A 24,100-nucleotide genomic window follows, 5' to 3' on the forward strand; every position below is an offset into this window, starting at 1 on the left:
ATCACAACTTCCAACACACATTAGAGACATGGAAACAGACAAAAAACAGACTTCTAAAACGAAAGACATTTATGTCCTAAAGCCTTGTTCAAATCAAACAAAAAATATTGAAAATCCAAATAAAGTCGTTACTCGTTTATTCAAAATTTTCTCCTAAATCTGAACAAAATGGCCCCTTCAAATCTAAAATGGCCCCATGAAATTGTCAGGGATGGGGCCATTGTCCCATCATAAAAAAATCCTTCCCAATCACTGTAGATATATGTTGTGAAATACGTTTTCACATATATTAATTATCCTGAAGTATTTTGGCAAGACAAAAATATACTTAGGGATAATGTTTTAGCATTGTCTTACCATTTAAGTTATTAATTATTATCATTTTAACAGAAGTCTGTCGCTGTTTTGACGTCTACATTTTCCGCCAAAGTGAGTTATCGTTCTTTTGGCGTACATTAATTTTTAAACCAGGACTGGTTAGATGCGGGTTTAAATTCCGTGTTTTGAGTAAATTAATCTTGTTATAGAATATTGTTGTATATAGTTATGTTTTATTCGTTCTGCATATTTGTCAGTCGCATCAGGGTTGTGAACGTCTTTTATTCCGCAAAATTAGTGTATTGCGGGAAATTTCATGCGTTGTCGTCAACAATCTGTCGTTGGTGTTTCTACTGAAAACAAAGTTGGGAATTCGAAATTCGACTGTCCCAGGGATCGGCTGTGTCGTTCCCTTGACCTGTTTATTTGCCACGTTTGGACTTGTGGATATTTATATAGTCAACGGTAAGCTTTATAGCTCTTTTTATATACATCTTTCTGTATTTCAAGTGTTTTTAGACGGTGAATTCCGTAACGCTTTTACTTGAAGGTGCTGTTTTTGTTAACCCAACTCCGGCCTAGATTTGATATTTTATTATTATCACTGATAATTATTTAGTGTTATATTTATACTTTTGTCTAAATTACTGACATTATGCAGGTTCTTTGACTTGGGTAACGGAATTTGTATATTGTTTTTGGATTGTCAAAATTATATTCCTGCATAATAAACTATTCATTTTTATACGTGTTACATGCAGCTTCTATGCCCATCAGTTTCTGATTATTTCGTAGATTTCCGCTCGGTTTCCTAGTTTTACAATATTGGTGGCAGCGGTGGGATGTACCCGGTTCTCATCAGTTTGTGTAGCTGTATTTGACTGACGATTTTTGTAAAATAGTAGTTGCTGCATGGTTGGTTTTTCATTGCTGAAGGACTGAATTGTTTGATGCAATACCTCTTAACTGGAACGTGAATTCGTTTAGTTGAGAGTAAATTTGACTTTTTTGTATTCGGAAACTGAATAGTTTTGAATACGTTTGGGTAGAGAATTCTACCATAGTTTTTTTTAAGAGAATTAGTTGTAGAAACTGAACAATAAAATAGTTCAATAATTAAGGCGGATAGTCCTGTGGCTCATTCTAGTTCTCGTACTGGTGTTGTTACTAGATCTCAGTTTTCAAAAAAAGGGGAAAATATAGAATATGAGATGGCAAACTTTGACAATATTTCTCAAGCTGAGATATGACAGTTGGTAAGTAGTCACAGTAGTGGATCACTTCATGAGAGATGTTTAAGTGAAGGTGCATTAAATATAACCAGTTCTGAGGTAAATACAGAGTCTAGTGATGTTAGACAAGAGAATATGAAGCTCAAACAGCAGTTATCAGATGTAAGTAATCAACTAGCTCAGACAGAAGATAGTCTAGAACATGCTGAGCACGATGTAGCAGAGACAAAAAGAGAACTTTTTGACACTATGCAGAGTTTGTTGAAGGTTACAAAAGACGTGTCAAATTATGAAAAGCTCTTGAATGATGCAAATGTGCAAAATTGGCATTTGAAACAAGACATTGAGAAGGTAAAAACTGAGAAAATCAGGTTGCAGTACGACATGAAAAAAGATCTTGACCAGGTAAAGAATTAAAATGTCAAACTAGAATACGAGATGAAAAACAAAGATTCAGAGATACAACGTCTGACATTAGAGTTGAGAAATGTGTCAAGGGCAGGTAATTGGAGTGCCACTGAGAATAGTAACTCAGCATTACAGAGAAACGCTGGTGCACAGAGAGTAGATTATGGTCACGGAAATGAGTTTTATGATACTAGGGGTTACATTCAGACAGGTATGGGTAACCATAGTAGCAGTATTAGCAGTTACGAAACCATAGGAACTAAGCCTTCATCCTCACGGGATTCAGGTAGTGTTAGTCATTCAGAGGAACCCAAGTTCAGACTGCCATATTTTAATGGTAAAAGCGATTTTCAGAGTTTTTGGGCTATCTTTGAGATTGGAATAAAAAAGTTCAATTGGGACAATGACAAGCAATTAGAAGATCTTATGTGTAGCTTAAAAGATGAAGCTTTGATATTTGTGACCAAATTGCCTGTACCTGTAAAAGGTAATATCAGAAACCTTTATACTGCACTGGACCAGAGATATGGTGATTTTCTGTTACCTGAGCACTATCGGGAACAGTTAAATCAGGTAAAAAAGAACAGTAAAGAAACCATGATTGAGTATGCAACCAGAGTAGAGGAGATGGTGAATAAGGCATATCCAGAACTAAGTCTGCCTCATTTAGTGACCACACTTACTATTGAGCACATTTTAAGAGGGTTGATAGATCAGAACCTATCATATGAGGTAAGAACAAAACAACCAAAGACAATTGATGAAACCTTGCAACTCATAACCTGGCATGAGTGTTGTAGAAATGGAAACAAACGCCAATTGAGTATAAGGCAAATAGAGGAAGATGACTCTGATGAAATTAGAAAGGTTGGTAACAGTAAGCAATTTGTCACAGAAGACAAATTCAAAGAGGTAAAGAATCAGATAAGGAATTTAACGGGTGAAATAAGTAAATTAGCTGCTACATTGCAACAAAATGGTGCTAACAGAGGTAATACAGAAAGTCGTGAGGAAAAAAGGGCACGATATGCTGAAATTACTTGTTATAAATGCAATGAAAAGGGTCATACAAGCAGATTTTGTCCTCAAAACAAGGAGAAAAGAGGTAACCCAAGACAGAGTAATGATAATAAGAGAAACAGGATCAAAGAAAATTATGGTAAATGCAAAGGCAAGAATGTGAGTGCTGATGATAAGTCTTTAAACTAGTTGGGGCTAAGGCTGACGGCCAAGACTTAGCCCAGGTATATATGTATATATCTGTTCTATATGATTTACCCTGTCCATTTAAAAATTGTGTTCTAGATATACATGTATCTGCTCTATGTGACGTAATGCATCCAGTTTCATGCTGGTGTTGTTTGTTTGTTTGTTCGTTTGTTGGGTATTAACGTCCGAGCAGCAATATTTCAGCTATATTCAGACGATGAACATGAAATTGATGATAAAATGAACATGAAATGATGATGAAAAGAAAAAGGGATAGGACACAAGGACAATGGGGGTCGACAAATTTTGATTGCCACTGGAAATAGGGAGAGGTGGGTAGGGTCGGGCAATTTAGCCTCTTGTGGCGGAGCCCTATGGTTCCTACTCCGGGAGAATACCACAATAGGGTTCTTTAACGTGCGAGGAACGTGGCATTTTTCCCAACACGGTGCACCACTATGGTTAGCGGTCAGGTTTTCCGTATCATAGCCTGACAACCCCAGCATGTAACACGCCAGGGGTACCCCATTCCACCACCTGGCGCACACATCCCAGTTGCTCTGTGGGCAGAGCGCCCCTAGCCCCGGGCTAGGGTTCTGAGCACTATTTAGTCGCCTTTTACGACAAGGTTGGCGCTGCTGCAGGCCTATTCTTTTAACACCTGGACCTGCATGGGGATGTCGGTGTTGTAACGTATGATACAATATAATATAATTTAATATATGTTCTATGTGACTTACCCTGTCCATTTAAAAAATGTGTTCTAGACATCCATGTATCTGTTCCATGTGACAAAACATATCTTGTTTAATGTTTGTGTACTAGATATGCATGTATACATATGTTCTATGTGACTATGTATGTCTTGTTAAATACATGTGTTCTAGATAAACATGTATCTGTTCTATGTGACATAATAAATCCAGTTCAATGTTTGTATTCTAGATATACATATAAATGTTCCATGTGACATTATTTGTCCAGTTTCATGTCTGCGTTCTAGATATACATGTATTAAACTGTTCTATGTCACATAATATGACCATTTCAATGTGTGTATTCTAGATATACATGTATAAATCTGTTCTATGTGACATAATATGTCCAGTTCAATACTTGTGTTCTAGATGTCCGTGTATCTGTTCTGTGTAACATAATATAGGCAATGTTTGTGTACTAGATACACATGTATACATCTTTCTATGTGACTATCTATGTCCAGTTAAATACATGTGTTCTAGATAAACAGGTATCTGTTCCATGTGACATAATATGTCCAGTTCAATACTTGTGTTCTAGATATATATTTGTATCTTTAATATGTGACATAATAAATCAAGTTTCATGTTTGTGTTCTAGATATGCATGTATAGATCTGTTCTATGTGTCTTACTATGTCCATTTAAATACTTGTGTTAAAGAATATGATAAACATATATATATGTTCTATGTGACATAATACATCCAGTTTTATGTCTGTGTTGTTATATAATTTGTCCAATTTGATGTTTGTGTTATAGATATACATATATATGTTCAACGTGACAAAATATGTCCAGTTCGATGTTTGTATTTTAGATATACATGAATAAATCAGTTCTATGCGACATATGTATAAATTGGTTCTATGTGATTAACTATGTTCAGTTAAATACTTGTGTTCTAGATCTACATGTATCTGTTCTATATGACATAATACGTCCAGTTTTATGTTTGTATTCTATATATACATATTCATATTTGCACCAGTGCAATACATGTATATACTCAAAGAGAGATATTCATTCAAGAATTGGCTGTGATAAAAATTTTGTCTATTGAAAAATAACATTAATTTTCCATGTGAATATTGTTTATTGCTAAGTGCAATAAACAAAATATACTCATGAAAAATTTGTTATTTCAATACACAAAATTTTCATCATAGCCAATTTTAAAACATATTTTTATCTTTAAACATGAGAAAAGTAGCTCTGAAATTACCTAACAGGAACATGTCAATATTTTTTCATCCACTGTGATAACACAAAATTATTTTAACCAATCAGATAACACTATTTATCTCAAATTAATTTATTTCCCAATATTCATATAACAATGTTTTTAACCATGTATACACAAGCTCCATAAAAGATAGAAAATGGTCAAAATATAAGTCTGTTCTATTGTGACAAATTTTATCCAATCAAACAGAAATAAGTATCATATACAACGTCCATGGAAGATGGTTGGTAGTCCTTGGTACCTCTGTTGCATGGTGGTTCCACACTTCACGGTTTCCCTCTATCCAGTAACTGGTATAGTAGTCAGTAAAGGGAAGTGTTAGTATGTTGATGTTGGTGTCGTCGATGTCCTCTAGTGCATGGAACCAAACGTCTTCAACTGGTGGCAATAACCGCAGTAAAGCTTGTATTTGAATATAATTGAATCAATCTCATTTATTGCTTACAAATCAATGTATATAAATATTTTCAGAATCTGTATATATATTTATTAAAAAAAAGCTTATAAACTTTTAAAGATTTTTTTAAAATTTGTTTATTAATTAATTTATTTAATTTTCAGTCTCTATCTTTTTTTCCAATATTTCAACATTTTAAGTCTATCTTTTATTTATTTATTACCACGACAAAAGTTATAAATTTGGCAAAAATAACCCCACATTTCTCTAAAACACATTATAATTTTGCTAATTAAATGTTTAAATCCAATGTAGAATCCCAAATTTACCTGCAAAATTAATTAGGCAATAATTACTAAAACAACATCCATTGTTCTATGCATGTAGGAATATCCAGAATATATATTTTTAAAATGTTGGAATAGCCAGAAGACACCATTAGTTGTAAAAAAGTGTACAAATCAATTATATTTCTTATTAAATCGTATGAGTTTTAAATAAAAGAATGTGCAGTCATCCTTCGGGAATTAACACCACCAAATTCCCGACAGTTTATCAACACTTTAATCAACAAGATCATTCAATCCTCTCTTTGAAAGTTCGTATTTTAGAGAAAAAAAATTACCATCCTACGAACAGCCCCGTTCTAAGTAAAAACTGTCGCAGGGAAAGAGAGGAGTACTGGATACGCAGACTAGGTACTGCAATACCTTACGGATGCAATGACAACATCAAAAGTATAGGAAACCTTTCAAGCCAATATAACAATAGCATGAATGTGATGAAATTTATTTGACAAAAATCAAAGACGGGAATGGAGTCATGGCCATCGCCACTATACGTCACCTAAGTTACATGATGTCTCCATAGATATTCTCCTTCCTTTCATACAAAAACCTCTTGGACTTCATCACATTAGAACCAAACTTTATTCCATACCTCTCACTCTACTACACTCCCTTTACAAAACAAGCCTTGACACTCCTGTTTCTGACCCCACCTCATCATTATACAGACTTGTTGCCATCATATTGGATATTGGTTTCCACAGACTCTTTAAACCAGTTTTGTGTAAAACGTTAAGATGAAGAAAAACGACCATTTCTTCCACTACCGTTTGTCAACAAAGGTATAGATGCAATTAATTTGGCTAACATCCTCCATAAAAAAAACGTTACCAACAAAATTCCCCCATATTTCAAAGACAAATCCATACCGATTATTTCATATTCCTATACTTCACCCATTGCTTCCAAAATTTTCAATTATAAAAGGCTATTGCAGAACCTCGGGATTGAGGACTTCAAGGCTAAACCACCTGACTGTTCTTGCAAAACCTCTCCATTCAAATATGGTCCTTCTGGTCACGTCGTTACGGGAGATTTAACGATTATCGAAAACGAATCTCTACGTAATATCCTTTCTAAAGGTCCCAAGTACTGTGAACCACGCTCCATAAATTGGAAATATAACTTTAAAGTTCTTATGGATGCCGTGGATGACTTCGCAAAAAAAAAATGGATAATACGAGAATAATAAGACATTGATTCTCTGTCAGAGTGGTTAAAGGCCGTGAGGTCTTTAATTTTGAAACGAATGAAAGTTCTAAGTAGGTCAATGAGTGCCAATGCTACATCAGTTTTCAAAGAACCCGATGTACAAAAACATTGTCTACTACACATGACAAATATGTTGTCGTACCAGCAGGCAAAGCCCAAAATAACATTGTTTCTGTCTACAATACGTTTTACATCCAATGTTTATTATCAGAGATAGACGTAGAAAATAATAGCAGTGATAAGACCTATACTGCTACCACACTCTCCAAAAAAGAGATTGTGGAAAGCCATAAATCTGTGCTAAATGTACCACCAAACATCTTTCAAAACGTTTAACTTCTATACTCACAACTGCCAAAGAGGGTCTGCAGTCCTACCGCAACACTTGTTACTCCCGTAGTGGTATTAATTCAATGTGGATCCTGAAAATTTCGAAAGATCTTTTGGAGACAATCAGTTCAAGATTATCATCCGAATATAATATCATTGAAACCTATGATGTTTCAACATTGTATACTTCTATTCCCCATACTCAGTTAAAATCCCGACTTAAAAACATTATACATCGTTGTTTTTTCCAAACAAAGATGGTACACCTAGATACAAATATATAGTTCTTGGTAGAGATTCCTAACACTTTGTAAGAAATAATTTCAAATTATCTTCCAAATAAACAGAGGAAGATGTTAACAAAATACTTGATTTTTTACTCGACAACATGTTTCTCCAGTGTGGTGGACGCGTTTTTCAACAAACGGTCGGCATTCCAATGGAAACAAGTTATGTTCCTCTACTTGCTGACCCATTTCTTCACTCTTATGAAGCTGAGTTTATAGCTGATCTGATCGGAAAGAAAGAATATCGTTTAGCTAGATCCTTTAATCTCAATTTCCGCTAAGTAGATGGCGTATTATCTTTAAACAATCCTAATTTCCGGGATTTGATTCATCGCATCTACCCCCAAGTACTTGAGATAAAGGATACTACAGAAATTGTGAGGTCAGCCTCATATCTTTTTACCTACACTTAGAAATCGATGGTAAAGGAAAACTATTGACCAAACTTTACGACAAACGTAATAACTTTTCATTCAGAACTGTCAACTAACCTTTCACCTGTGGCAATATTCCTTCGGCACATGCGTATGGATTGCTCATATCACATATCATACGTTATGCCAGAGCTTACCTAAAATACGCAGACTTTTTATATCGTGCTAGATTTTTAACAAGTAGGCTTCTAGAACAGGGTTATGCTGCTACAAGATTGAAGTCATCACTACAGAAGTTTTATGGTCGTCATCGTGGATCGTTATCATGGTGTATCCATGTGCGTCATGAAAACTGATTGTTAAACGTGTCAGTTTTCCTTTCCTCTTTCGTCTACCCCGGACTTGACTTTTTATGAGCAACTCAGCAGGCTACCGGTGCACCTGGTCCATGCTCCCAGTTTTGAGTGGAGTCCGAGTTGATTATTTGTTTTTGATACTTTGTATGTCTTATTTTAGTTATTTCATGTTATTTATTGTGTATATCTGTTTTCCGTGTCTGGTCTTTGTCCCTGGATTGATTACATTATTTTGATAACTGCCGCTATAACCTTGGTTCCCCTGATTATTCATTCATTATATTGGAACAAAACAATCAATGGAATGAAGTCGTAGAGTAGTTATGAAGTCCAAAGAAATAAAATGTTTTATATAAAAAAAAACCAAAAAACAGGAGAAATAAAAAAAAGTAGAAATTAATTTTTGAATATTTGAGAATATATGAATTCAGAAGGATAATATATTCGCATATGTATTTTTTTTAATAATACAAAAAAGTTTTCGGAAATTTATAGTAGTTGAAAAATATTAGTTTTCAATGTTTTGTTTTGGTTTTATTGTAATTGTTTCATTGTTGTTTCAATACAATTTACTTGAGCATGAAATTAATTTTGTTTGCACTTTTTAAAAAAGATTTATGCAGGGCAGGGTTGTATTCAATTTTCTGTGCGTTCTATTATTTATGGCCACAGTTGTCATTTAACAAAGCCAAAAATAATCCAGGAAAAATAATCATCGGGTTAAACAAAATAAAAACAGGTAGCTAATTTGGTCTAAATTTTGGAATTCAAATTGTGTACTGATGTGCCCCCCGTGCAGGTCCGGGTGTCGAAAGAAATAGCCTGTAGCAGCGCCAAGCTTGTCGTAAGAGGCGTCTAAATAGTGGGCACAGCCCTAGCCCTAGCCGGGGGGGGGGCTAGGGTGCTCTGTCCACAGAGCAACTGGGTTGTATGCCCCAGGTGGTGGAATAGGGTACTCCTGGCTTGGGAAAAATTCCACATTCCTCGCACGTTAAAAAAACCCTTCTGTGGTATTCTCCTGGAGTAGGAAAAATAGGGCTCCGCCACAGGAGGTTAAATTGCCCGAACCTGTCCACCTCTCCCCATTTCCAGTGGCAATCGAAATGTGTCGACCTCATTATCCTAGTGTCCCATTCCATTTTTTATTTCATCATCATTTCATGTTCATTTTATCATCCATTTCATGTTCATCGCCTGAATATAGCTGAAATATTACTGTTCTGGTGTTAACACCAACAATCAACGATCAATCATGTACTGATGTGACTGGCAAAGGTATAATAGGTACAGTGTAACTCATAGGAACGACTTAGTAACTTACGGGAACGACATTAGTAACTAGTTGGAATTACTTCACAACTCGTGAAAACGACTTATTTTTTTCCATGATCATAAAATGACCTGAATAAGCTTTCATATCCAGATCATGGCAAACAATTTAAAGGCAATTGGAGATCAGTAGTAGATCTAGTCAACTGAAATGTCTTTGCTGTTACCGAATTAAAACAAAATAGTCAGAAGAGTTATAATTCCTGCATCTTAACCAAGGTTATCAAACGTCATTCTTTTAAAATGACATGCAGAACAAGTTTTAAATCTACATGTAGTTGAGATATGATAATCATTATCACCAGGTTGCTTCCGAAGCGGTGCTTATCACAAATCTTTTAATGTGGTTGATAAACAAGTTCACGAAGATTGACACTTGGAGGAAAATAATGAATCCTACAGAATAGTAGTGACTGTTTCTCAAGTAAGACTTTCACCATTCTCTTGTTGACAGGTTTTCTCATTAACAAATGATTCAAATATTCAAATAACTCTCGTAAATTGAGAGAATAATCAAGAGAACCAAGGTTACAGCGATAATCAAAAGAATGTAACTCAGGGACAAAAACCAGACATGGACAACAGATATACACAACAAAGAACATAAAGTAACTAAATTTCTATTTTTTTTTATCTAAACTTTTCCAAAATTTTGTTTTTTATTGTTAACAGGAAAGTCTAGACACAAATATGACTTTAATTTGGATCTTCTTTATATAACCAGCTCATAGAAACATTCTCAATTCTAAGTTCGTAATAATTCAGAGATAAACCAAAATTTATCAAAGCACCTAATCTGAGAATGTGTAGTTGGTGTGATAGTCTAATACAGTTGGAAGCACAAAAATGTCTCGCAAATGCAGTTAATTTTTATATTATGTCATGAATAATAACGAAAACGTATGGTGATGTTTAATACTTAGAAAGGCACATGAACCTAACTCTTTTTTACTACGATTTGTGTAGATGAATTATAGGTGAATATTATTGTTTTCTAAGTCTATGTCCATACATTATTTTGCAGGATAGACATGATTTTTATATGTTTCTACATTGATGAAAAGACTAATTACTTCTTAATTATAGTTAAACATAACTGAACACAAGGATAGTAAAATAAAATACAGAAAGCTGGCTTTAAATGACCAAATGGGAAATTTCAGTACCAAACAAAACATACATGTACATTGAAAAACATGATAATTGAGTTAAATGTGCAACATCATGAAGGAAAATTTTGCAGGTCTACAGCACAGTCAGAAAGTTCAAAGTTCATTGTGCGTTTTCACTATACCTATACCCTGTATGTGTCCAAACTAAACACTTAAATAGTACATGTACATTTGCAAAATGTATCTCCTTCCATTTGATCCTTTTCACAACAAGAGGTCCAACTCATCTTTTTCTTTTCATCACATTTGGTAGTGAAAGACAACCATGAACCCAATTTGGGTAATCTAATGTTAGATGTAAAAAAAAAAGTTTTACTGAAAGTAAAATTCATTAGTCATTAGCTTTCACAAACTTGGGCAGGGGTAAGTGGGCAAAATATAAATAAAATTCATTTTATGAATTTAATCTTTTCAGTTTACAAAAATACATTGGTCCAAAGTTTGCAGTCAAGTTTGGTAAGATCAGTTGACCATATCTACATTTTGGATAAAAATTTAATGTTTTTCTGAACACTTTTGGGAAATAGTCTAGATTAACAACACAAACATTAACATTGGTTTCTTTCCAGATGTGTTCAATGGCAGATTGTATGACACCATCATTCTGTGCTGGAGACAGAGAACATGTTGAATATACAACCTCTCCACCAGGCTTACATGACCTTATAGCTGACCTGTAATAAAAATAGTTATTAAAATAAGAAGCATAGACTATACTACAGGACAGTGGTAGATCAATTCATAGGGTTCCATCCCCTTTTTGGGAAGATGTTGTTCATTGCAAAATTAGGGCAAAAATTAGCAAATAATAACCTGGAATGCTCTAAATCATTTGGATACCCCCTGCTCCCCTGAGGCTTATATGACATAAAGTTGACTTGTAAAGAAATGTACTTCCATATGTCAAATTTTGCTTTGGTGAAATCCATGAAAACACAAGAACAAAATTTCCTGAAAATCACCTTGCAGAAGAAAAAAAAACAATCTGAAAAGTACATGAAACTTACCCATTTTTAGTACAGGTATTTTAAATGATATCTTTGGTTTCATGTGAGAGATCTTTTATATTATTAGAACTGAAACAACTCAAACAAGAGGCTCCCAGGAGCCTGAATCGCTCACCTGGTTGAATTTTGCCTTTCAAAGGCAATAAATTTAACGAGAAGTTGTCCAACAATTTTGACTCAAGAATTTTTTGGTAGGACTTATCATAAGATCTTCTCAACAATTGAAAGTTTCTTTTAATCTATCATAGTTTTCAAGATATTAATTAAAAACTGTTAAAAAAGGAGTCATCTTTCCCCTTTCAAGGGCAATAACTCTTACAAGGAGTCATCTGACAACTTTTATCCCTGAAGACTTCTGTAGTCCTAATAATATGGATCATTTCAGCTATTGAAAGAATTTTGCTAAACCTAATGGTTTTGGAGATATATGCAAAAAACTCCTGTCTGACCTCTATGTTTTATTTTTAGTAACGGCTGCCATGTTTTTTGACGGATCAAAAATCCCCGCATCAGTTCTATGCAGGATACCCCAAGAAAACATTCACAACAAGTTTAGTTTCATTTGATCAAGTATTTTCAGAGGAGAAGATTTTTGGAAGAAATACCATTAAAAATAGCAAAAATCGTTAAAAAAGGGCAATAACTCCAACTTGGCTGAATGGATTAAAACCAAAATTCGACCACAGATAGATCTTATCATGATGAACATTTTTTCCATCACAATTCAGATAAACCTAACAATTTAGGACATATATGTGAAAAAGTACTGTCTTTCCCTTTGTTCTAATTTTAGTAACGGTGGCCATGTTTTTAAACAAATCAAAAATCCGCACAACATTTCTATGCACGATACCCCAAGGAACATTCATACCATGTTTGGTTTCAGTTGGTCAAGTAGTGTCAGAGAAGAGTTTTGTATAATTGTTAACAACGACGACAGACGCCTTTGGCCAGATGAGCTAAAAAGCAAACCTGGAAAACTGTTTTAAATCACTTCATGAACACACATTCTTCTTAATGTGTTCTAGCAATAGGATAAATTACTTTACAGGTGGCTGATTACCCTATAGTTGGAAAAAAAAGTTAATATTGTTTCAACTTATAACATCAGACAAAATTTTAAACATGAACCCATATATTTCTCACATACACTAAAAGATGCTTCTGTTTTTGAGGTATTTCTAATCTTTCACTCATCCTGCCAGGTTTAAACATATTGTTGTCATCTTCCAACAAAGAATGCCTGTCATTTGTACAAGGGGCATCAACCAGTACCTGAACAAATGTAAAAAATGTACATAATTTACTAAAATAAGGCCATCCTTAAAAAATGTGGGTTTGCTGTTTATCCACATACAATTTTAGATGTAAGTAGGTAGACAGGTGATTTTTTTCCCTGAAAAATGCCAAAAAGTGAAACCAATGTGCTAAAAATAGAATATAAGGAATATTTGTTGTGGAAAGAATGAAAAAAAATTAAGTATGTGAGTTTTCAATGAGAAGATTGATAAACAGCAAACCAACAATTGTTTAAGGTCGGCCTTTGTAATCAGAAAGTAAGTATATAATACTATAGTTTGGCATATGATAAAACAAACGGTTACAGTATCAAATATTTCTAGGAAAATTAAATAGGAACTGAGCTCAGAAAATGAAAATAGACTAGACATGTCTTGAGGCACTTGAAAATAGAATCGCAAAAGTTTCACCGAGATGGACATAAGTAGAAAAAGGGGAGACCCACAGAAACATGGAAAATGAACAGTAGAGAGTAAGTTTAAAGAGATGGGGATGTCATGGTAAAAAGTAAAGAAGAAAGCACAAAACCAAATGTTATTGAGTGATCTGGTATTGTCCATATGTGCATCCAGGCACAAATGGAACTAAGTAAGAAACATGAAGTTGCATGTGTTATTATGCTATGCATACCACCATTCATTCAGGAAGTTAATAATGGACAGTAACGAAAATACTTCATCTCTATAAATCCACACACCAAATTTGAATTCAATCCATCCACTGGATTTTTTTTTATGAAAAACAGGAAGTTGATATAAAAGAGTACTCAAATTTGCTAACAACCCATGGCCCATCTATTAAAAGTCACATGCAGAATCTAAAATCAATCTATCAATTGGTAACCAAAATAATTGTAACTATATTCATATGGACAGACAGACGGAATGAAGAACGGACAAAAAATGGTGGATAGACAAGGTAATTCCAAAGTAACATCTACTTGTTGAGTGGGGGTATAATAATGTTAATGTCACAAGAGAAAAGTTTGAGTGGAAGGAAGTCTGAAGATAAAAATACAACAATAATATCCCTGCAAAATATTCTTATTGGTTTCACCATGAACATTTGCTATCTATAGAAGCCATGAAAAAACAAACAATTAATCCATATGTAAATATGTGTATCAAATGAGAAAGCATTTCATTATTTTCCAATGAAATATGAAAAAAAATATGACACATAATTTTTTTTTGACCAACCAACATACAAATGATCAAGACAGTGGTTACTGATGAACAGCTGATTTTACCAGAAGAAGTATAATACATAATTCACACAGGGATTTATACATCAAAAATGTACCTTATCAAATACTGGCTCAGTAAAGTCCATTCCACTTTGATTCTGGACGGTGACCATGTCCTTCATTGTTTGGTTCCCATAGGAATCAAGTATGTGAGATAATCTCCTCAATCTGCTCTTTGATGCATCATTACATACTAAGTTTCCTGTAATATCACACAGGTTGTTGCATATTTATATCAAAAGTTTAAGAGGGTTTCCACACAAAAACCAGGCAGTGGGTGGCACACGAAAAATTTTGTTTTCAAAAAATGTTCATACATTTCATATAACAAAGGCATTCTTTCTCAAAGTTGGTTGTTTTTTTATTAACTGAATGATTAAAGAGAAATACATAGTAAGCATTGAAATTAATTGAACTATGGGAGATAACTCTTTAATTTGTGCAAAATTTGGTTGCTTTATTATGTAATTTTAAAAACATTTTCTGAGCCGTCTGTTGTCAATTTAAAGTAAACTTTATACTATTTGACATACATTACATTGGAACAAAAACTTGTGAGGGATAAAATTTGCCCTAGCTGTGCCACCCATAATATAGTATCTACCTGATTTTTACTTGAACAGCCACTCAATCATATAAATGTGGATATTCTTGGGAAAGATTTGCATTCCAACTTTAATATCTGATCGATTAAGTAGCAGTCTTTGTGAGAATCATGCAAAATCTGAAAAATGTGATACATCCCAAAAAAAGGCTACATATTTTAGTTTTGTAAGAATTTGATATTTTTTTTTTCATTCAAATTCTTGTCCAAGTTAAGAAATTGATTTTTAATCAAGATATTTTGAAGTTTAAATAATGAACAATTTGCCGATAATGACATCATATATATTGTCAATACCAAAAAATCCTCTGTTGCTCAAAGAGAAACAATTTACCACAATAGATTTACATAAATTCGAAAGACGTTTCTCTTTCAAAGCACAACCCAAAAACAAGCTTACAGCAAGGCCATTAAATGTCAATTTCTTGGATTTCAGGACATTTTTCATGAAAACAAAAGAGAGAAAGGCATTTCATTTTACCTTTTTTTATTTCCCCAAAATGTGATGAAAGTGCAGATGAGATTTTCAACAGCTGGGTAAAATAAAGAGGTCAGTGCTTTTCTGTTTGTGCTTTATTTATACCTCACCACAAAAATGATTAATAAGGGACAGACTAAGAAGACAGAGGAAGGCCTAAATGCTTAGAAACTATTTCTGGTTGGTCTATCAAGGAACTTTTTTTTCAATGTTTAAAGGTATTTTAAGCATTAATAAAAAAACACAGTTCATAACCATGATTTCATGTAAAGAAGGTATATATCCAAAGAAATGAAATAGTGCCCACTTCAGCATGAAATATTCATATTATAATAGGAATATTGATCAAGGGAGGTAACTCAGCATTTTAACCATTTCACAGACTTGTGGTTGTTACTAGACCATGGTTTTTTTCAGTATTTGCTTCGGATTTTTGTTAATGATTTGACATAAAACAAATAGCAAGGAATAATAGTTGTCACCTTAAAAAAAGGTGCTTTTTTGTTTTGCCCAGTATGGTAACTACAGGAATAACTACTACAGGTGGTGCACAGTGATTGTTTTATTCCTCAGTCACATGTCAAAGAAAATGTATTATCATTTACTTTATATGAAAGTATAAAATTTACTAAACTAGAGATCTAAAGAGGGTGTTCAAAACTCTTGCCAAACTTTGCACGAAATTAACAAATTTTCCAACAAAAAGGAGGGGGTCCAACCGAAAGAACTACCCTGCTTGGATCTGTAGCTGAATAGTATGCTGCTAATATTACCTGAGTGATGGTACTGTAACATGGTCAACATTTTACCACCAGGAGCAGAGCACATGTCTAAAACATTATCATTCTGTTGGATATTCAGGGCAATGACTGGTAACAAGGAAGCAGCATCCATCAGATAGTAACCTGAAATCATACAATAATTAACTTAAATGTTACAGCAATGACAGCATCCATCAGAGAGTAACCAGAAAAAAACAACACAACTTAAATATTAAAACATCCATCAAATAAATAGTAACCTAGAAAAAATGTAACACAATGTACTTATTGGTGTAGGAAAATTATTATGGCATGTGGAAAGTGGATAGCTTGAATATTTTGAATGATTTGTTCAGTTCAGTAAATAAACTCAAGTGAGGGAAAGTTCATATAGAGTTTTTCTGTAAAATTAAAAATAAAAAAAAATCCTAGAACACTGGCTGGCACATGTTACAGCATCCATCAGATAGTGACCACAGGATCTTGATTTCATGAGTTTGGTCCATAAAATTATCAAAATTTGACAAAAATGCCAACTAAGCCATTATTTACATATTACTATCCATGACCACATACTATTTTTTTTCCTGTATGACCATGGATATTAAAACGCCAAAAAAAACGTTAATTTGCAATTTAATCAAATTTTTTTACAATTTTATGGATCAAACTCGTGTACTCAAGCCCGTCTTGTAATAGCATGAAAACACAACGCAACTAAAATGTTATAGTACCCATCAAATAGTAACCTGAATAAAAAAAAAGTAACACAACTTTCCCCTTTCTAGGGCAATAACTCTTACAAGGAGTCATCTGACAACTTTTATTCCTGAAGACTTTTGTAGTCCTAATAATAAATATCATTTCAGCTATTGAAAGAAATTGGCTAAAGCTAACAGTTTTGGAGATATATGTGAAAAACTACTGCCTGACCCCTATGTTCTATTTTCAGTAACAGCAGCCATATTTTTTGACAGATCAAAAATCCCCAAATCAGTTCTATGTAGGATACCCCAAGAAACATTCATACTAAGTTTGGTTCCATTTGATCAAATAATATCAGAGGAGAAGATTTTTGAAAGAAATTACATTAAAAATACCTAAAATCGTTGAAAAAGGGCAATTTCTCCAAAATGACAACAGTTTAAAACCAAAAAAAACGGTTTTGGAGATTTATGTGAAAAACTACTGTCTGACCCCAATGTTCTATTTTTAAGTAACATCAGCCATGTTTCTCGATGAATCAAAAATCCCCACATCAAATCTATGCAGGATACCCCAAGGAACATTCATACCAAGTTTGGTTTCAATTGGTCAAGTAGTGTCAGAGGAGAAGATTTTTGAAAGAAATAGAAAATAATAGCAAAGATCATTGAAAAGGGGCAATAGCTCAATTATGGCTTAACAGAATAAAACCAAAATTTGACAAAAGATAGATCTCATCATGGTGAACACTTTTACCCATGTCAGAATTCAGCTAAACCTAACAGTTTTGGAGATATATGTGAAAAACTACTGTCTGATCCCTGCATTCTATTTTTAGTAACAACTGCCATGTTTTTTGATAAATCAAAAATCCCCACATCAGTTCTATGCAGGATACCCCAAGAAACATACATACCAAGTTTGGTTCTAATTAGACAAGTGTTTTAGAGGAGAAGAGTTTTGTATAATTGTTAACAACGACAACGGACGACGACGACAACCCCAAGTGATGAAAATAGCTCACATGGCCTTTGGCCAGGTGAGCTAATTAACACAATTAACATGCTACAGCATTCATCAGATAGTAACCTTAAAAAGTAACACAAGACAACCACCATGAATATAGCAAAAACTAAATCATTGCAAAAAAACAACTTAAAGATGTATCATACCTAAATAATCTCACTATCATAAGATATTTCAAAAAAAGTACATACAGATTACTCTAGGTCACTCAAAGCCAATCATCTACCTTAATTATGCATGAAGATGGCTTACATGCTTGGAAACTTTTGAAAAGAGAAAACCAAATAAAAGTTTATTCAATGAGTATTAAAAACACTTGATTAAAAATCACCTAATTTCTTTTCTCTTTTGTGTGAAGGATCTGGAAACATATCAATATTTCCTCTTTCAAAGCAGAATGCCTTCAGTGTCTCTGGTATTAGTGGAAAGTCCTCTGACACATAGCTAACAGGTATATCACGATCTTCAAATGTACTTTTCTTTATTACATTCATGTCTTTGAGTTCCCTTTCACTGTATACTGTATCAGCAGGTATGAAATCATACAAACTTGTATTCTTATCATCAACAGGTCTAACAAGACTCGATAATAAACTGTCCTTGACGTCCTCTGAATCAGAACCACCAGAAGAATTCAAGTTAGAGTCCATTAGATTAGTTACATTATCTTCTGTAAAATGACTACTTTCATTTTGAGCCTTGTTTCTTTCATTCTGGTCTTGATTTGTTATTCCTTTAGCATAGTCTCTTTTTCTTGATCTATAAGATGCTACCTGTTTTGCATTTTCAATAAAGTCAAAGGCTCCAAGATTTGAAAGTTTTGATTCATTTTTACTAGCTTCTAAAAAATCGTAGCTATTTAATAAAGCACAATACTTCTGCCTTGACAACAAAGAGATTCTGATGGATGGCCATAATTTTCCATAATGCTGGTTGTAAAATGTATCAAAAAACTGCAATGCAACTTCTTTGTGTGTCTTTTGTTTACTCTGGAATGCCTGGGAAAAAATCCAGTTAAAAGAAATAAACTGACTGGACAACTATGAAAATGTTTACTTAAAGAGATAGACCTAGGGTAAGAGACACAACTCTCACAAATCACTGGAACATTTGTATTCATCATTTTACATCAATCTCATGTAGTGGTAAGCATCAAAGTAACTTGGGCTGATTTCATACTGTTTCAAAGAAAAGCTTAAAAGGCTTGGGTGAAAATGAACATGATACAAACATATGGCTGATTTCAAGAGTTATGTCCCTAACCCTAAGTCTATCTCCTTAAGACAATTTTATTGTGTGTTCCTTGACTCTTCAACAGGTCATAATTAGTGATAGGCAAATAGACATTTCATATTTATAAAAAAAAATCAGGTTTTAATTTGAAGAATTTTTTCATCTTATTGGGCTTTAGGCAATATTTATACATAATTAGTTGACAAGGAGAAGTAGCAAAATATGAAATACATGAAGTAACATGATTTTATGTTTAAAAGATTAATGCTAAGGCCAAAAAAATAATAATAGTCTAGTTTCCTGTTACCAGCAAGAAAAACTAGGGTAAGTATATAAGGAAATTGTTTTACTTTCAAAAGCATTTTACCGTATTTTGGTGTGTATAGAGCACAGTTGTGTATAATTCGCAGGGTGGTTTTTCCTTTAAAAGTTGATGTAAAAAACTTTTTACCGATGTATGTATGTATTGTACGCAGTGAAAATTGCATAACTTGTTAGAACCACAAACATTTCTGGCTTTAATTCATTTGTCAATAGAAAGGACCATTTTGTCTGTTTTGTGTATTTATTTCAAAAAAGAATTTTGTTTTTTGCTACTTTTTGTATTTATCTGTGTTTTCGTTGTTTAAAATTTACTATTCAGGTAAGAAATGTGTAACATAGACAATAGCTGAAATTGTCAGCTTGGACATATGTTTTGATTACCTTTGAAAGGTTGTCTATTGAGAGTAATAAATTTCTGAAGATTGCTAATTCTAGAAGGAGGACTGTTTTACTACGATCAATTAAGGGGTCTGAGCTAACAATGCAGACAGTCATCAAATAGGGCTTGTGTGTTGATAGCTCGGCCAAGCGTGATAATTAAATGCAGAATTTTCTTTGATGTGTATCGGGGATGCATAAAGGGTTTATGTTTAAAATTAAAAGTGTGCAAAATACACACCAAAATACGGTACATTGAGTAAATAGGGAAACACTCTAGACTTAAACAGTGCTTAAAACAAATGGCCATAAAATGTTTAGGGTAGACACAAAAGACTAAGGTAGGTAGTGTAGAAGGAAAAAGACTTTTGCCTTAGAACCATGTAACAAAAAGACAGGAGAAAACATCCAATTTTTTTTTCATCTCCAAGGGAAAATTGGCATTTCAATGAATTGTTCCATTATAAATTGGTAAATTCCAATCAATTTTTGTGTACAGGTACTGTTTTGACTCAAATTATTCATGGCCCGAATTTTATGTACCTGTTCACTTCTTTAAATTTTTTTATTTTTTAAATTCTCTAATTTTTCTCCACTAAGAAATTCTGCAGGGTTTCAGTAAAAATGAGTAGGATGAGACCAAGGAAATAACTACGTTACAGTGTTACTTCAATTATACATACAATAATTTTGTAGAAATGAAAATTTTGAATAAAATATGTATTGAAAGTTATTAACTTACCTATGGTATTTAAAATGTCAGAATTATAAAACATATGTTGAAACAAATATCATTATTCTCTGACAAAACCAGACTTATAATGTACAACACAGGGACTTATTTGCATACTCTCTCAATCAAATATGCTGACTAATAAATGACAAGTCTGTCCGTATATTTGATAGGAAGAGCAAGTCCCTGAGGTATTTCTCCAACGTGAGAGCCTGAAATCCCCATTGCACCCAGTCAGAAAATAGCTTACCAACCAACAGTGACCTATAGTAATGTCTAGCATAGCATGCCCAATGTGTTACCTGGCTGTTAAAAAGAATAGATCAGAAGCAGAAATCAGCTTGCTTTAGAAGCCATGGCAACTAAGAATACTTAGAACATTGGCCAATTGTAGATTGCTCAGTCCAAAGAGCAGTTATCGAAGGTGTGTATGTAACATCCAATAGTTTCCATAGAAAAAGAATTCATCAAGATAGTATTATGTCTTACATGTGTATATGTACCTCAGGTGGAAATTAGGGAATAGCCCTTTCTTTAAGGGTTAACAGGTTGGGATCTAATACTCAGTTTAGATATTATATCTGTACTGGGTGGTTATCTCTAAAGAGGGTTCTTTTTATCAATTTAGATCAAGCAGTTGCCAGAGCCTACTGATTTGTGAAACCTGTAAGAATCTGCAATTATTTCATACACCACCGCAGGAAAGGAGTTCCATTGGCACATCCCGTTTAGGTTGAATTGCAAATACTTACATGTAGGTCCCCTTATTTCTAAAATATCAAGTTTATTCTGTGTTATTTACAACAATAAACAAAACCAAAAATTAAACATTTATATTCTGTGAATAAACTTTTGATAGTCAACTAATAAAAATTGAGCTTTACTTGCATCATACTGTTATGCCTAAAGGGTGTGTTCCATTATATATGGATGCAGACACAATAAGTAGGTGATAAATAATATTAGAACTTGACTGAGACTGTGGCATACTTATTTTGATAATGCAATTTTTCCAGGAATGGTGTCAGTCTGTGGTCTGGCATTATTGCAATTATTCTATCCAGCTATTTGGCCATGGGTTAAGAATCAAGGATTGTATGTCATAATAGGCCATAGGTGTTCAATAAACTTGAATTCCATATCAGACCTTATTAATGAAGTCATATTCTAAGATTTCAGCATTTTATCTTCATGGAACTATGTGCCAAGAAACTAAACGTTTTACAGAATACTCAGGTGCCTATGCGACAAGTTGTAGCACTTGAGCTTAGATCAAAATAATTGTAACTAGATGCTAAGAACAGGGTTGATTTTAATGACTGTGGTTCAAGTTTGAGTGATTTGACGAACAGTTTTGACCATGCGTTCGCTAAATTGAATATCAAATTGAACATTAAGAAACTGGAAAAGGTCAACTAGTAGTTTGAAGTTAAATTATGATGTCAGAGAGATAAGTGCCTATTCATCTACATGTTCCTTGTGAACAAAAAACAAACCTTAATATAACACAACTTGGCACACTTCATTTTTTTGTGTGATATTCATAAATGTAAATAATATGTCATTCATAATCAGATGAATCTAAATCAGAAAGTTCAATGCTTACATTTGACAAAATCAACTTTGTGATAAGTTAATTTGATGTTGATCCTGGTTCTTTCCTTTATCTTTTTCTGACACATTATTTGAGGTGTAAACATTTTCACAATCAATACAAATTGATTCAGTACACAAGTACTTTGATTATCCCTGTATTGATGGGTATTTATAGCTATAGACAAATATATAAGTATTTATAGCTATAAACACTGCACGTTCAGTGCTAAAGTAACAATGTTATATGATAGCTTTACCTGACCATTTGGTTATTGCTAATTATCCAGTAAGCTCTCAATCAAGGTTAAAAGAGAAAATGTGTGCACAGAGGCATAGGTTAATATGATTTACCTGACCCAGTGTTCTAGCTAAGATTTGAAAATAGAGGGTGCAGGACTAACCTGTAGCATGTTTTCAAAAAAAAAAAAAATGGGACATTGATCTTAATTTTTTTAAGATTTATGTTTGCATTAAGACAAAATCATCTTCCTTCAGCAATCAGGTGATAAAGGTGATTCTTTACAATTATGACATACTATGGGGTGAAATGTTGCATGAAATGTAACTAATATTCAATATTGCTCCAACTGAATTTCAAAATCATACTTTATTGAAAGAAATATTATTTCCTATAACTATTGTAACTTTTTGAAAATGTCCTGTACTATTGAAGATATAGAATTTTTTTTAAATATTGAAAATGTGAGGGAGGTATCTGGCATTTTGAATTAACACACATGTGCAACATGCAATTATTAACTTCTGTGGTTCTACAAAACTAAGACATGTTAACCTGAAAATATTTGTGAAATTAATTGTGCAGTAGTAATTATTATCCAATAACTGGCTGTCCATTAAATGGTGATAGATCGGGCATCCAATCAGGATTAATTTTCTACTTGTCCATCATCACAGCCCTGATCAGCTGAATGATCAATCTTAATTACCCGAGGTTTACCTGCAGGTTAATTACAACAGGATGTAGATAAGGAAGGTGACACTTCTTAATTGGCTTCAGGTAATTTATGAACAAGAGTGTAATCTTAGGACATTCAGATAATTGTAAATGGGCACTAAGGGGGGACTAAATAGGGACAGGTGTGATAAAGGCCGGGAGGGGTGCCCCTTCATTCTGCACTTGCTAGGACACTGCTGACCTTTACATCATCCTGCTGTCACAAGATCAATAAAATTTAATCTATGTCAACAAGCAAAATCAGAAGTAAATATACAGTGAAAAAAGTATCATAACAGTGAAATCTGGATTTGAGATAGCAAAATTTAGCTAAAAAATCATCCCTGCATATAATAAGTGGGCAAACGTGGAGTTGTGGGCGCAAGGCTCTGTCTGAAACTGGGACCTGTGCATTAGCTGGAGGCAGTCAAAATACTGCTATTCCTTGTTTCCCATTTGTCACCTTTTTTTCATTATATATTTCTCATAGATTCTTGTTCAACTTGTTGCTAGAAATATTTGAGACTATGCATTTTCAACAGACAACAATCAATCAATCAGTCATTCTAGCCTGCGCCGCGTGTGCGTGAAGTCAGTTACAAAACATTTAAAGAAGTAAATAACCGTTTTTTTCTTTAAACGTTTAGGTTGCAGTATCACAAAACGTTTTAGATTTAACTTTGATTTCACACTAAAACAAGACATCTTTCCTCATGTGGTCTACTTTCTTTTTCAAGCTTTAGTTGAAAACATACTTTCACTTTCATATGGAACAAGCAA

The 24,100-nt window shown here is 33.5% G+C and overlaps 2 protein-coding genes and 1 long non-coding RNA gene across 8 annotated transcripts in view; 1 reads left to right on the forward strand and 2 right to left on the reverse strand.

The window, feature by feature from the left end:
* LOC148614001 (uncharacterized) overlaps positions 1-24,100 on the reverse strand; it is a 163,510-nt gene that overhangs the window by 11,977 nt on the left and 127,433 nt on the right. The gene's annotated exons all lie outside the window — the stretch shown is intronic.
* LOC148614002 (uncharacterized) lies at positions 671-11,682 on the forward strand. Its single transcript, XR_015923533.1, has 3 exons — positions 671-783; positions 10,109-10,227; positions 11,545-11,682. It is a non-coding gene; the product is annotated as an uncharacterized LOC148614002 (long non-coding RNA).
* Positions 11,364-24,095, reverse strand: LOC148614003 (5-cytosine rRNA methyltransferase NSUN4-like). The gene is made up of 6 exons (XM_088587727.1): positions 23,945-24,095; positions 18,433-19,099; positions 16,383-16,514; positions 14,584-14,729; positions 13,133-13,257; positions 11,364-11,649 (listed from the first exon to the last, which is right to left on the reverse strand). The coding sequence occupies exons 1-6, from the start codon at positions 24,023-24,025 to the stop codon at positions 11,370-11,372; spliced, it is 1,431 nt and encodes a 476-aa protein (XP_088443853.1). The 5' UTR covers positions 24,026-24,095; the 3' UTR covers positions 11,364-11,369.

This window comes from Perna viridis, chromosome 6 (assembly GCF_037379345.1).
Source record: "Perna viridis isolate PV_CMFRI_1.1 ecotype Kerala chromosome 6, ASM3737934v1, whole genome shotgun sequence".
Lineage (NCBI taxonomy): Eukaryota > Metazoa > Mollusca > Bivalvia > Mytilida > Mytilidae > Perna > Perna viridis.

What these genes read in the sequence shown, in the direction of transcription:
- LOC148614003 (XM_088587727.1), bottom strand. Translation starts at nt 24,025, where the DNA reads ATGTCTTGTTTTAGTGTGAAATCAAAGTTAAATCTAAAACGTTTTGTG. An exon ending in GTTACAGTACCATCACTCAG is followed by an intron (nt 14,730 to 16,382) that starts GTAATATTAGCA and finishes GTGATATTACAG; the next exon opens with GAAACTTAGTATGTAATGAT. An exon ending in CTGAGCCAGTATTTGATAAG is followed by an intron (nt 13,258 to 14,583) that starts GTACATTTTTGA and finishes ACATTTGTTCAG; the next exon opens with GTACTGGTTGATGCCCCTTG.